The 13,376-nt window shown below is 47.8% G+C and overlaps 1 protein-coding gene across 24 annotated transcripts in view; it reads right to left on the bottom strand.

The window, feature by feature from the left end:
* MSI2 (musashi RNA binding protein 2) overlaps positions 1-13,376 on the bottom strand; it is a 250,360-nt gene that overhangs the window by 93,148 nt on the left and 143,836 nt on the right. For all 24 annotated transcript variants that reach the window (XR_011338955.1, XR_011338956.1, XR_011338959.1 and 21 more), the window contains exon 7: positions 5,340-5,388. Coding sequence is in view for 18 of the 24 variants with exons in the window: in XM_069874417.1 (XP_069730518.1) it covers positions 5,340-5,388 (49 nt within the window). In the remaining 6 variants the exon portion in view is untranslated. The remainder of the gene's footprint in view (positions 1-5,339; positions 5,389-13,376) is intronic.

Genomic DNA, 13,376 nt, shown 5'->3' with positions numbered 1-13,376 from the left:
TCCCTCCTCTCTCCCCTGCCATTCCCAACTGCGTGAGAAAGTTAATTGATATGAAAATAACTCTGGGGGCTGTATGGCTTTGAAAAACATATAGTATTACATTCAATACCAGCAATTACGGCTCAGGGGATTCAATCACTCAAAATCTTTACTTGCCTTTTTGCAAGTTCAAGACGTGGGACTGACATGATGCACGCCTTGGGCAGCTTCTGGAGCAGCCGATGGCTACAGGCAAGCAGGAAACAAGCACAGGCTGGTGGAGAGCATTTAAGGCTGTGATCAAGAGCATTTCATCCTGACAACGAACCAGCGTAATCACCTTCTCCTGACTCATCTCTACCCTCATGCAAGGAAAGGGAGAAAGGGGAGCTGCCAAACAGATTTATCAGCAGACTCTGTAGTCCACCGCACCCTCCTTTCCACAAAACAGCTCCTGCACCCCTCGTTTGACACCATCTAGCCCTTCCTCCCTCCTCCTGTGAGGAAGCCCGCCACGTATGCTGCTCTTTCTCAGCTTTGCTGGGTACCACAAACAAACCCCCTTCTGCTGGGGGCTGGGGGTCACCCAGCATGGGCGAAGCACAAGGGCAAGGCAGCCGCCCTGCCCAGCTCCGGCTGTTCGACCTGCCCGCCAGCAAATTGTTATGCTTTCTGGAGCTCCCTTCCATAATGAAGTTAGAAGGACATCATCATCTTGCCAGGCTCCCTCCAACCCCCAAGATCAATAACTAATGCTGAACTTCAGATTTTATCTGCACTTCGCAAGGGTAACAAAATAACACCACCCTCTTTTTTTTTTATTTCCAATTACTAAATCCTTTCAAGACTGACCCAGTAATTTTCAGCTCTATGAAATTTTAGGCAGTGAAAAATGTGATGAAAGTGATCTTCCAGAGTGCCTGGAGAACTTTTGTGTGTGCTTTTCCACCCTGCACAGAAGGGCAGCAGTACGGTGCAGGGTACAGAAACAGAGGATCCCCAGCACTTCCTTTCCAACGAGAAACAGCATCTTAACTGAGGGCATCATCTAAGCACTAGATATCGCTGCTATCTCAACAAAGTGGCCAAGCTAGAAGCAGAATCCTTGCAAGAAGTCATCATATCCCAGCACAGCCAGGGACTGCTTCACCCACAATACTCCAGAAATTAATTGAATTAACTCCTCACCGATTTTCTACCTTGCCTTTAATATAACTAGACAGATAGGCATGAAATGCAATAGCTCTGTGTCTTGTTTGCCTTAGAGAATATCCAGGAAAAGTTAGACTTTAAAAAAGAAAGAAGATACCAGCAGTGGCACCAATGTGGTTAGCCTGATGACATTTAAAATGTTATAAAAGTTATGTGCTCCGTTGGCAAGGCATGAAGTTTTACTTTGGGGGTGGTGGTGGTAGTGTTCAAGCCTTCCCAAGGTATTAATAAAACTTTTCAACAATGAGCAGTTGCAAAAATTCCTCTTACCACGTCTGATTACATCCACACACTTGCATGGATTGTTGGTCCCGTGCCACACGTGCGGGCGAGTGACCCGCTAGCGGAATACACACACACGTGCCAGAACTATGTCAACAAATACTCTCAATTTGCTTGCGAGGAAATTCATCTTGCCCTTAGCAGTAGGGATTGAATTTTAATACTCTTCCTTTCCTTTGCCTCCGTTGATTATTCCAGGCATAGACTAACTACTGTAAACCACAGTGGATATTCTATCTGCCATTTCTCCTTCCCCTGGCTAATTTGAAGATACAGACTGCAACCCGCAAGTGGTTTTAAGAATTGCCACTAACACCGTTGCTGCATGCTACTGCATTTTAAACATGTTTCCAACACAATCAGGATGTCACAATTTGTAAAATCTGGGGTGATTTTCTAAATGATCAATGCAGCAGAACCCACTTCATCACAACAGCTTGTGGCCAGTTCATTAGCCTGATTAGCAGTAGCTACCTGTACAGAGAAGGGAAAAATGTTGGAAAAGCCTAGACAAATTCAAGCATGAAGATGACGATGGCTCTCTAACCTGCCTTTTTTATTTGTTTCTTCCTCCCACCTGTACTTGGCAGAGGTAAAGACCCGGAGCTCATCTTTTCATGCCTCCCCAGCAGCTGCTCCAGGCACAGCAGCCACTCACCACTAGCTGGGCTTCCCCAGCTTGGAAGAATTTTGGCTAAGCCTGGCAAATAAGCAGCATTGTCCTTCACCCAGCAAAAGGGTAACCCTGTTCCCCAGGAAACAGCCTCATAAACAGAGCTGATCCTCCTCGTGCCAAAGAACTCCCTTACTTGCCAGGAGTTGGGAGAGGGAGGCTCCAGCCCACCCTCCTCCCTGGAGGGCACGAGCACATGGAGCAGACCCGAGGCTGGAGCCTGACACTGGGGGAACGTACGGGAGGTGCAGGTAACATCCCCTCCACCCAGCCGCATTTGGAGTCTGCTTTTGGTCCTCTTGGATTCTTAATTCCTCCACTCTGAGATCTCATCTAGGAGCTTACACAAGAATGCTAATGTGAACAGAAATGTTATTGCTTGTATGTATAAAAAACAAGCTGTAAAACTTTAACAATAAACTAAATTCAGAGAATTACTGAAGGAAAAAAAGGAAGACCTGTTGCTTCTCATCTTCAACGCACAGTGTGGGGAATAAACCCCATCAAACACAAGGTTTGATGGTAGCTAAGGTGCCTGCCGCATCTGCAGCCCTCAGCTCCAGCAGTTATGGTCCTTTTCTCCAGATAAGACAGTGGAGAGACACTTCTGAAGGATGAACCATCCTCCAGGGCTTATCGCTCAGGTTCACACCTGATAGCAGGGCTCCCCAGCATGCTATTGCAGCTTCCCCTAAGAAGCAAAGAAAAGCTGAACCAGAGCTGCCAGCGCAGAGCTCAGCACTAGCAGAGCACAAACACCAACGCTTCCCAGTGCCCTCACACCTTGGAAAGTGCTTACAGCAGCGCGGTGGCACCAGCAGGAGACAGAGCAGGGATCACCTTGAGGTACGTGGGGAAGAGATGAACATCCTGCTTGCAGGAAGCAAAGGAAGGACTAACACACCTTTGCTCTATTTTTAATGTCCCTGCAGAGACTCCTGGCTGCCCTGGCTCAGTCAAGGCACGCACAAGCTGGTGTAGAGCTCACCAGTGAGCTCGGTGGGCAGGAACAGAGCTCACTTGCAGGCACAGTGAGAACAAAACTTCAGGATTTAGGGCATTTCAGCAAATGGAGAAGTTTCTCCCTTTGCCTCTGGGGCAGAGCCCTTCTCTGGGGATGAGGCAACTTGTGCTGAGGGAAGGGCTGATGTCCCCTAGGATGAGTTGTCCATGCGGAGGCCCCAAGCCCTTGGAGATGGGCAGTGGAGACCAGCTCTGTGGGGTGACAGAGGCACAAAACCACAGGTCAGGGACTTGCAAGTAGGGCTGCAAAAGCCTCTGAAGGAGAAGGCATGGAGGTGAACACCAGGATGTTGCTGGCCTATCTGACATACTCCGCATAAACAACCCGGGTTAAGAAAGAGTTTAAGAGTAGAAAACAAAGTGTACAAACAGAAGCAGGCAGAAGATTTTCTGAAGCACATTCACAGGAGCCAAATCAGTCGAGTACGTGTCTGGCTGGCACCAGAATCCCTTGGTACTTCTCCAGCCCTTCCAGCAGATCACAGCAGAGTGGGGATGTGGGGCCCTTGCGTCCAGCACAAACCCCACCATATAACAGCTCTTAAACACAACAAAGAACATGTCAAGAACCTGAATGGAGAAGGGTATTTATGGCCCGTTTAATGGTGGTTGTGAAGAGAAGGGTGGAAAACTCCCCGGACAGAAAAGGAAGTTGTCAGGGGTTGAACTTTTCCAACTATGTAAGAGTATAAGAGTTCTGAACACTCAGTTCTCATTACAAAACTGATGGGTGCTGGCTGTTCACATGCTTTCCCTGGCTCCAAAGAGCTTATCTCTCCAAGCAAGTCTTTTGCTCACTGCTGCTGAATTTTCCAGGGTACTATGATCCCTGACTTCAGAGAGGGATTACTGCCTGGGAGGGAATTGCTGGAGGGAGGGAACGTTATCCTGGAGGTCTGCCTGACTTACCTAGCCATCCACATGCACTAAGTTGCTCGTTAAACCGCATATCAGAGCAATGAATAATTCCAACAGTGCCAGGAGGTCAGGTAAGGACTCTGCCATGGAGATGAAGATCAGGTGAGGAGGCAGCGACCAGGCACTCTGAGCTGTTCCTCTCAACCGTTTCCAGGGCTCCCATAGCTGCCTGGCTGGGCACAGGCTCCTTTACACCTTCTGGCAGCCTCCCTAAACAAACTACTACAGCATTCTAAGCAACAGACACATTCATGGCTGGGACAATAACCAAACCAATCAAGACAGCCTCACAAAAGGGCCAGGGAGTGATGGGCAAACGATAAATGTTGGGCTACACGTCCACGCCATCACACGGGGCAGAAGCCACAGCCTGTGCTGGCTCCAAACACACACTGTGTTAAAGCAGGGAGACTGGTAAAATCAAGCTTGTTCAGAGAGAAGGGAAGAGGGACTCGGAGCCCGTCCCCAGTGCCATTTCTGGTGTCAATGTGGGAGCCCAAGTACATTTTCTCCCCCGCAGCTGAATGAAGTGGCTGCCAGGCTTCTCTCTGCCTTGTGCTCAGCATCTCTGCTGCTGCGACAACGTGAACTGCTCACCGAGAGACAGAGGAGCACCATTTATTTCCACTGAAAGGAATGGCCGTAACACTGAAAATAATCCTCAGCTCATTTCACAGAAACGTACAAGCAGTGATGAAACCTTGTCTCTCTTGTGAAATATGTGCAGGGAGATTCCTGTTTTGGAGATCCTGCTTATTCTGAGCTACCATCACTGGAGGATGAGCAGTCTTCAGCTTCAAAACTCCAGCACGCTTGAAACCTCAGTGGAGAGGTTTAGCACCTTAATTTCCCGGTGTCCCAGCTTAACTGGCCTTATGCCCAGCATAATCCAACATTACACATCTTGGTACAAACCCTCTGCTCCCTGCAGCCTCACCACATCCAGCTCCCTGGGCTTTTTCATCTCCAGTATGGAGCCTGACAACTGCCCTCCCAAAGATAAGTCCTTAGACTGGCCAGAAAAGTAATCTCTAGTAACAAAATCCAGGTGACATGTAGCATTACAGGCTGAACAGCCTTTCCTTCAAAACAGCTGCAGGACAGAGGGGGCTGTCGCAAACACAAACAGCTCTGTTGATTTAGCACCACCGGATTTAGCCACTGGCTCATCATGTTGACACTGATTTTTGACTGTGCTCACCATGCAGACGCTGTCACAAAATGTGATGTCAGAGCTCCCATTCTCTCTTACCTCTATGCCTGTTGGTCGTCTTGTCAAACATAAGCATGGCGTCCTCTACCTGCAAGAGAGAAGAAGGGAGACGTGGGCTTCAACACTGGCTACATGGTTCACAAAGGCACAACAGAAACTGGGAAGGGGAGACAAAGGCAGGAGCAGCCTCAACTCTGGTACAAACGAAGCATCACATCTCTTTGCTCAGAGTCAGCTCCTCCTTTTGGAAGTCTGCTGCTTTCAACCCACATTGTAGCTAGCATTTGATCCTAATGTGGAAAAGAGAACATTAAAAGTTCTGTTGCCCTAAAAAGTCAAATATCTAAGGAGCGTTTCCACCTCTTGCTGGTCCCTGTCTGTGCCTCATTTCAGTCTTTTTCCTTTTTATAGGGAGATAAGAAGGGCCAAGAGAGGAACTGTGGATGCAAATCACGCCCATGACTTCTCCAAATTAGAGTCACTGTCCTGGCTGAGAACTAGGAGGTTTCAATGAGTATAAGCAGGGTAAAATCTGGTCAGCCAAGAAAGGTATTCAGAGGTTTTCAAAAGGTCTTTTGAAAAGCTAGAGGAAAGAGGGGAGAGGGAGGAGGGAGAAAGTTTAATTCGCAGCAGGCTTGGCATTTCCACTTCAGAAGAGAGATGACTGATGAAATGTATTGAAGTGCAACCAAATTGCTTTCAATTTTCATTACCATTTGCATGATTTATTCCACCTCCATTTAAACTGCGCAGCCACACCTAAAATTTTACACTTATTTGAGAAGGATGTTGTGCTGGGGTTTATTTTCCAGCATTATCACATGTTAAGCTGTTGCTCCGGGGCTGCAGGAGTTGGGGCAGGCGGGTCCTGCGTGCTGCTGGAAGCGGCCCGGGCAATCTTTCTGAAAAGAAATTACAGACATGCTATTCCCTGTTTTAAACTAGAGGCTGATGAAAACCTGTCTCACCACTAAATTGCAGGAGACGTTGGGGGAAGGGAAAGGATCTTCAAAGAAAAGATTTTATTCTTTAAAGGCCTCCACTGGGTATCTGTGAGGTGGTTTTTTTTGTTCACTCAGGGTTTTTTTTTTAGGTCTTTTTCCTCAGTAATTTTTACGACTCTCCCACGTTCTCATATTCTGGCTTTCTATAAATCATTTATTTAGGGTAAATGACTTACAAGGCAGTTACACGCTCTCTTCACCTTACACAGAGCCACCAAAGGGTCCACCTTTCACCCCAGCTGCCCCTGCCCGCTCTGTGCTGACCTCTTCCTTTCTGCCAACACGTTTGCACAGCAGATCAAGCGAGGGAACTGCTCCAGGGTAAAATGAACCACACTTTCTCTTCTAGGTTAGTTTGAAGTCAGAGCCGTTTCCCAGCACAGCCAAACCAACGCTTGTGCTGTTGCAAGGGATGGGCTGCTGCAGAGGGCAGGGAAGCAGGATCTCACAGGAAGGTGGGACCCGCTTTCAGCAGCTGGATCAGCTTCTGCTGTTTTAACGGGATCCTGGAACTACAGTGGGATTTGAAAGCTCCCACCTGGATAAAAGCCATGGTTCAGGGAGTATAGTTTGACTGGAGTCCTCTTATGCAGGGAAACACGCATCCAGCCTGCTTCTGTGCAGAATTAAAATCTCAGTCTCAACTGGGCAGAGGCATATTTTTGGGAAGATGGTGAAAACACAGCTTAACTACAGGACTGAAATATGTTCCGGGGGATAGTGAAAAAATACAGTGCAGTAAAACCTTACGTGATGCCTAAACTCATCCAAAACCTGCCTCTGGTTAACTTGTTCTTAACTTTGTCAAAGTGGTCTGCAAAATGTTTTAGCAATGGCCTGGGATGGTGGAGAACAGCACTCCTCCTTGATACCCATCTTGAATGAGACCTAAAGGTGCTGAAGCACTGAAAAAAACAAATCACATTAAGCACAGAGCCATTTGTCCTGCTGTCTTTCTTCACTCCAAGGAAGAAAACTCAGAAGTATAAGCAATACCAGGAGGCAGATAAGGACAGAGCTCCACTTCACGCTGCCACCACCACTTATCTCTGCTCCAGGGTTACGTTTGCACAGCAATCTTTATTTTTCACTCTCAGAGGTCTTGGCCTCACTGGAACCAACAGTTACAAGTCATACCTAAAGCTGTTTCTTTGAGCATCACAGTCTCCTCTGCACTGGTCCATTTGAGCACACTGACAGCCCTTTTGTCCCCATGCCAACTGCTGCTGCACATGTTTTAACGCACAACTCTTCCAGCATAACCTTTCTGCCTCAAATCCCACACCAGAGCCCAGAGAGGTCTCAGACACACAGCAGCAGAGACCCCACCAGCTCAGGGAGCTCCTCTGGCCCTGACCCAGAGGCTGCCGCCGTGCACAGGCTCTCCCAGCAGGATCCCCACCTTCCAAAATGACATCTCCTCCTGCAAGGACATTCCGGGGGACCTTAAATAGGCTGCTCGTATTGCTATTAAAGGGAGAAGAGACATAAGACGAGACACAGCACAACTCTAACCTTGCTTTAGCACAGCCATGTCTCAGCCTGAAGTTTCCCAGCAGGCTGAAGCCTGAACTGTGAGGTGCAAACCCCTCTCTCGGGCTCAGCTGAGGCCGGCAACATCACCACCACGGCTTTCAATCTCTTGGGCAGCCTCATCCTGCTCCTCCATGTGCTGCCAGGACAGAGGGACAGGTCCTGGCATGGGACCAGGCAGTGGAGGAGATGAGGAGGGCTCCGGGTTCAGGTCCTGGTCATACTGGAGATCTGTTGCTTTGGTCGCCTCTCCCACCCGCACAACAGGAATTGTCGACTCACCCACCAGATACACGGCCCCTGGTCAAACAACTTTTTGTGCCACGTGCGCTAAGGCTGGAATGATGATCTTGGCAGAGATCTTTTTTATGCAAATAAATCCTTATTAGCAGTAACAAACGCAGCCTGCACGGGCTAACCCAGGAGATGTGTACCATGCTGGCCGGGTCCCCGAGGAGCACGGATACCCCGGAGGTGGGTGCTCCGTCCCTCAAAGCAGCAGCACCTGCTTCTGGGATCAGAACCGGGTGCGCAATCACCTACTGAAGGGTCAGCCCTGCCAGTTCACATCTGAAATCACGCAAGGGGAGAGCAGCTCCGCAGATGGGTTTCAGATGTGGACCTGGCATACCTTTAAGAAAAAATAATCAGTAGGGTGTTCTTTAAGCCAGCTGGTGCCCTTTCAACAATGTCTAATTGGTTATCTTTTCTGTTTCCTAAGGTCAGAACATTTTATCTCCGTCTCTGCCCTTTCTGAGTTTACCCCACCCTGCGTTATTTTTTGGAGCAGCTATTGTAACAGAAGAATAGCCGCTTTCCTCCATAGTCCAGTGACACAATGAGACTTCTTGAAACCTCCTGAATAGATGAAGTGCAATGGCAAAAGGAAAATTCTATTAACGCTTTGCAAAATAAAACATCTAAGAGCTGGTTAGACAAGCAAGAGAAGCAAATCAATATGGAGAGGGCAGCGCGCTTAGAAAAACTTTTCACCAGTTGCGAAAAGGTGGTGAGGGTCTGGGAGGGAGGGGGGGAGAGAGACTTATTAATTCAGAAAACCCATCAATGGTATGGAAATCTGGCAGAACAGCAAGAACTGAAACTAGAAGAATTTGAATATACAAAGGGCTGAATAGAATGAGAAAACCACACTGCCTCACACACACAGCCCGTTTCTCACGGTTCTCTGTGAATCAAACACAAGCAGCTTGTTCAAGTTTTCATCAAGGAGAAATAAGGGACACAGTCAAGGTAACCGGCAGTAAACCCCGTAGTAAGCAAATTGATCCCTCTTTCAAGGGAAGGGGAAAAAAACAACCCACAGATGAAACTCAAGTAGATTCAGGAGCTGTGACCGTCCGACAGTTAACCCTCTCCTCAATGCCACGTCCCCTTGCTCATCCAGTGTTTTAAAGATGCCCGAACAGCAGGTTTTCCAGGTCTCAACTCAAAACGTGCGGCTGGCACCTTGCTTACAAAACAGAAGTTAGTTTTCTCCAGGGGTAGAAACAGGACTGGAAGATGGAATGGCCACCTCCAAGGATTGGCTGGGGTACACCCAGGACCGATCGCCTACAACACGCTGCCAGCTGAACCATTACCAACTATGAAAGTGGCCTCCTGTGAGCACATTCCCTTGGCACACATCACAAAAAGCAGAATTTCTACAGTCCAGGTGAGAGAGAGCGGAGCCACCAGGCAGAGCCACGTCCCACACGGTGCAACCAAAAAGCTCCTGGGAGTCCAAGAACTTCTATCTCTCTTCAGATGTAGCATGGCTCGATCGGAGGCTTACAGGAGCTGATTAATTTGAACTAATTATCGGCATCAAATGGGAGAATATTACAAAATGAACACAGTCTTAGCACTTAAGGTAAATAAAAAAAAAGAGAAAGAGACTTGCTAGATAATACCGGCGACAAATGGGCACTTAAGCCCAACAGACTCCTCCTCTGTCCCAGCATACCGCATATGTACATCCAATTTAGACTCAGTTTCTTACAGAAAGCCTAACTAATGGGCTTTAGTTTATTTAACAGGTTTTTTTTCAATCCACTTGGGGCTCTGAGAAAAGGAAGGGCTACACTACTTCTTTAATCACTGCCTGGAAGGAGGAATAGGGGAGAATAGGAGGAAAGAAAAAAAAACTGGAGGAGCCAAAGGCTTTAATAATCCTAACAGTTCCCAGGGTTGTTTAAAATATGCCCAACCAGTTCACAAAAGGCTCCACAGAGATAAATGTATTTGATTTTCTTCCACTTTAATGGAGGCATACATTTAAAGCAACAAAACCAGGGTGACCTAAATAAAATGACTATTAATTGTACTCAGAAAGGCTCTGAATTTAATGCAACTGATCTAACCCGGCACAAGAACACACAGTATTCTCCATTCATTCCTCCCACACTTTATTCCTGGTGATTTTTAACTCCTCTCCTTTTGGCGGGGCAGCGTGCAGCAGTCAGAGATGATCAAACCTGGTGCCAGCCCAGCACTGCTCACACCTTAACGAACAGCACGGCTGCTCTGCGAAGGCCAGCAGCGACCCAGAGAGCTCCTGGAGGGCAGTGCACCAGGAATGGGGGCACGGGGCTGCACCAAAACCTGAGATGACCAAACCAGTTTGTTCTCTGAAGAACTCCATGCATCATCTCGTATTTCTATAACTGTGTGATGTTTGTATGGACCTGCAAACTCAAGAGGTGGTCCATGTACACACAGGTTGTAAAGCCAGCATTCATTTAGAATCATAGAATCATAGAATAACCAGGTTGGAAGAGACCCACTGGATCATCGAGTCCAACCATTCCTATCAAACACTAAACCACACACCCAAGAGTAACAGCAGCCACTGTTTCCCATCTCCAAGTTCACAGAAAAATAGAATGGTTCATGTTGGAAGGGACCTCAAAGCCCATCCAGTTTCAACCCTCTGCCATGGGCAGGGACACCTCTCATTGGATCAGGTTGCTCCAAGCCCCATCCAACCTGGCCTTGAACCTCCACGGAGCAGCCACCACTTCCATCTGGGCCAGGGCCTCCTCAACCTCACGGGAAACATTTCTTCCCAAGTTCTCATCTCAATCTCCCCTCTTTCAGCCTAAAACTGTTCCTTCTCGTCCTATCCCAGCACTCCTGGATAAAGAGCCTGTCCCCAGCTTTCCTATAGGTTGCCTTTAAGTTATTTTTATTCCGTTTTGAATCACGTTTACTCATTGAGTAAAACCTCCACTGGGAAACTATGACACTATATTGAATGGACACATAGCAGTCTTTAGGCCTCACACTCCTCCTCACCCAGCCCAGGGAAGTTTTTCTTGATCCAAAACCTGAGTTTCCGACACATCCAGGGCAGGCTGAGATATTCCTGCATTCCTCCTGGGAAGGAGGGGCTGTTTGTTTCTAATGCTACCAAGCAGATTTGGTGCTACCTTCTCCATCCTTTCAAGGTAAGAAAGAATTAGGGCAGACAAATGAAATAACACACTGTAATCAAACACTGTGCCGTTCAAATTGGGTCCTACGAGAAAAGGAATTAAAGAAGGATGACATTCAGCTATGTACAGCCGTGTTGTGCTCCTAGCTGCTCCGTCCCCTGATCTGTAAACTCTACAGGTCCATCCCTTTTTTAGTCTCCCAAGAAAAGTGTGCTGGATATTCTGGTCTAATTCCTCAAATTATTTATACACACTGCACAACTCCTCCAATATTTTGCTTTCTGAAGCAGAAAAACGTCTTACCAGCTAGTAAAGTGTCAGGTGCTGTTATTTTAAATGCGCATGTGGAATCTAAGTGCCAGCAACGTGGCTCTGCAGATTTACAACCTCCACCCACATAAATTAAGACAAATGCATATCGCACGCCAGACAGTTAGAAAAAATGGTTCCCCCACACCAGGCCTCTGGGTTTGATTACACTGGAATTAAACAAAGAAACAAACACGTTAACCTTTTCCCATCTTTCTGTCAAGCTCCCGGTGCGGCTCCTTCCCCTGTTTGAAGGCACCCAGAGCATCCTTGCTCATCACCCAGGTCCCTTCGCTGTGGGGCTGGGTCTGCAGTGTTTCCAGCACCGTGTCCTAACACAGATGACCACATAGGACCACGGGTTCCCAATCCAAGAGCGCGGCTGGTTCCCATTCCACCACTCCACCGTGCTCACGGGCTCCACTCCTGCACTCACTCTGATGGCTGCTGTCTTGGCCAACACACCAAGGAGCAAACCAGAGAGCTCCAGCTCTGGAAGTATGAACCACTACAGCTTCACACGGCAGCCTCGGCTGCAAGGCAAGATCCATACCCTCTGTGGATCAAGCACGCTTTGTGTGGTGCTCCCCGGGGGCTGGAGACATGCGGTGAGGACCCTCACTGAGCGCTTCCCAGTGTTTCACAGTGACAACTCACCCACCGAGGACTGACATATTATGCACCATGAAAATAATCAATGCCATACTGTGCAAGAACAAATTCCAGTACTCGCAATCTTCTCCCCCAGCAGTCAAGTCTTCAAAAAGTCTTCTTCAGCAATTATTGCTAATAAAACTACAATTTTATTCAACACACACATATCATTGTAACTAATTTTGCTCCATCGGGGCTGAAATTAAAACAGTCACTCAATCACATTAATCTCGGGGCTCGCTCACCAGCCGTGACATGGCAAAGAGCATCCCAAATGCTTGCCAAAAATCATAGTGGCTACTCTTGCACTTCAAAATGTTCCTGCAAAATACCAACATGTTACTCAGTGCTTATTCTACCAAGGGGGCGTAAGAATGACTAACGCTCTCCAGAGAAAAGCAGCTTTCCACAGCAGGGCAAATTAAAGATGACTGCATAGACAATTTCTCATTAAAGCCTTCTCTGTCATTAATAATATGAAGTATTGATGAAAGCAAGGCTCTTGGCCACATTCAGAACAAGCTACAAACTCTGTGAGGACTCCTGGAGTTCTCCTTTGACCTGTTGTGCTGGCTGAAAACTTTCCTTGTCCTCAAACAGATTTCCAGCACGCATTAGCTAACACCATTGACCGGGAAGACAAGGTTCTTGAAAAGAGAACAACCAAAACACAGGCCAACCAACAAACAAGTCAGAAACAAAAAGGCAGTTCTCTCTTCAGCTTCAGGGGCTGCTGTGCCGCTACAGAGCCAGCAGCAGAGAAGGTGGTGAAAACAGGAAGGGAATGAAGCAAAGCCAGTGCCAGTAAGGTGGTGTAACAGCAGCCTGGGTCGAGTACGACCTCCACCCAGCAGAACAGCTGGTGTATAAACTCCCAGGGACATTTTGCCAAAAGGTACGATACACCTACTCAACCTGGACCACCACAGGGCGCCCTGCAAGAAAAAGGGATGCAGAAAAACCACTCCAGAAGGCAGCATTAACAGCTCATCATTCACCCCAGCACTGCAGCTATTCTTTCCTGACAAGGTGGCCCTCACCCCCCAGTTACCTGCAACACTGGGTATTTCAGGGATGTCTCAGACAGTGGAAATCAAGCTGAAGACAGAAGTGACACAGAGAGCCAGGCAAGACCATCA

Source organism: Phaenicophaeus curvirostris, chromosome 21, assembly GCF_032191515.1.
Source record: "Phaenicophaeus curvirostris isolate KB17595 chromosome 21, BPBGC_Pcur_1.0, whole genome shotgun sequence".
NCBI classification, from domain to species: Eukaryota; Metazoa; Chordata; class Aves; order Cuculiformes; family Cuculidae; genus Phaenicophaeus; species Phaenicophaeus curvirostris.
The sequence above is the reverse complement of the archived record's forward strand: the minus strand, read 5'-3'. Positions and strand labels throughout refer to the sequence as shown.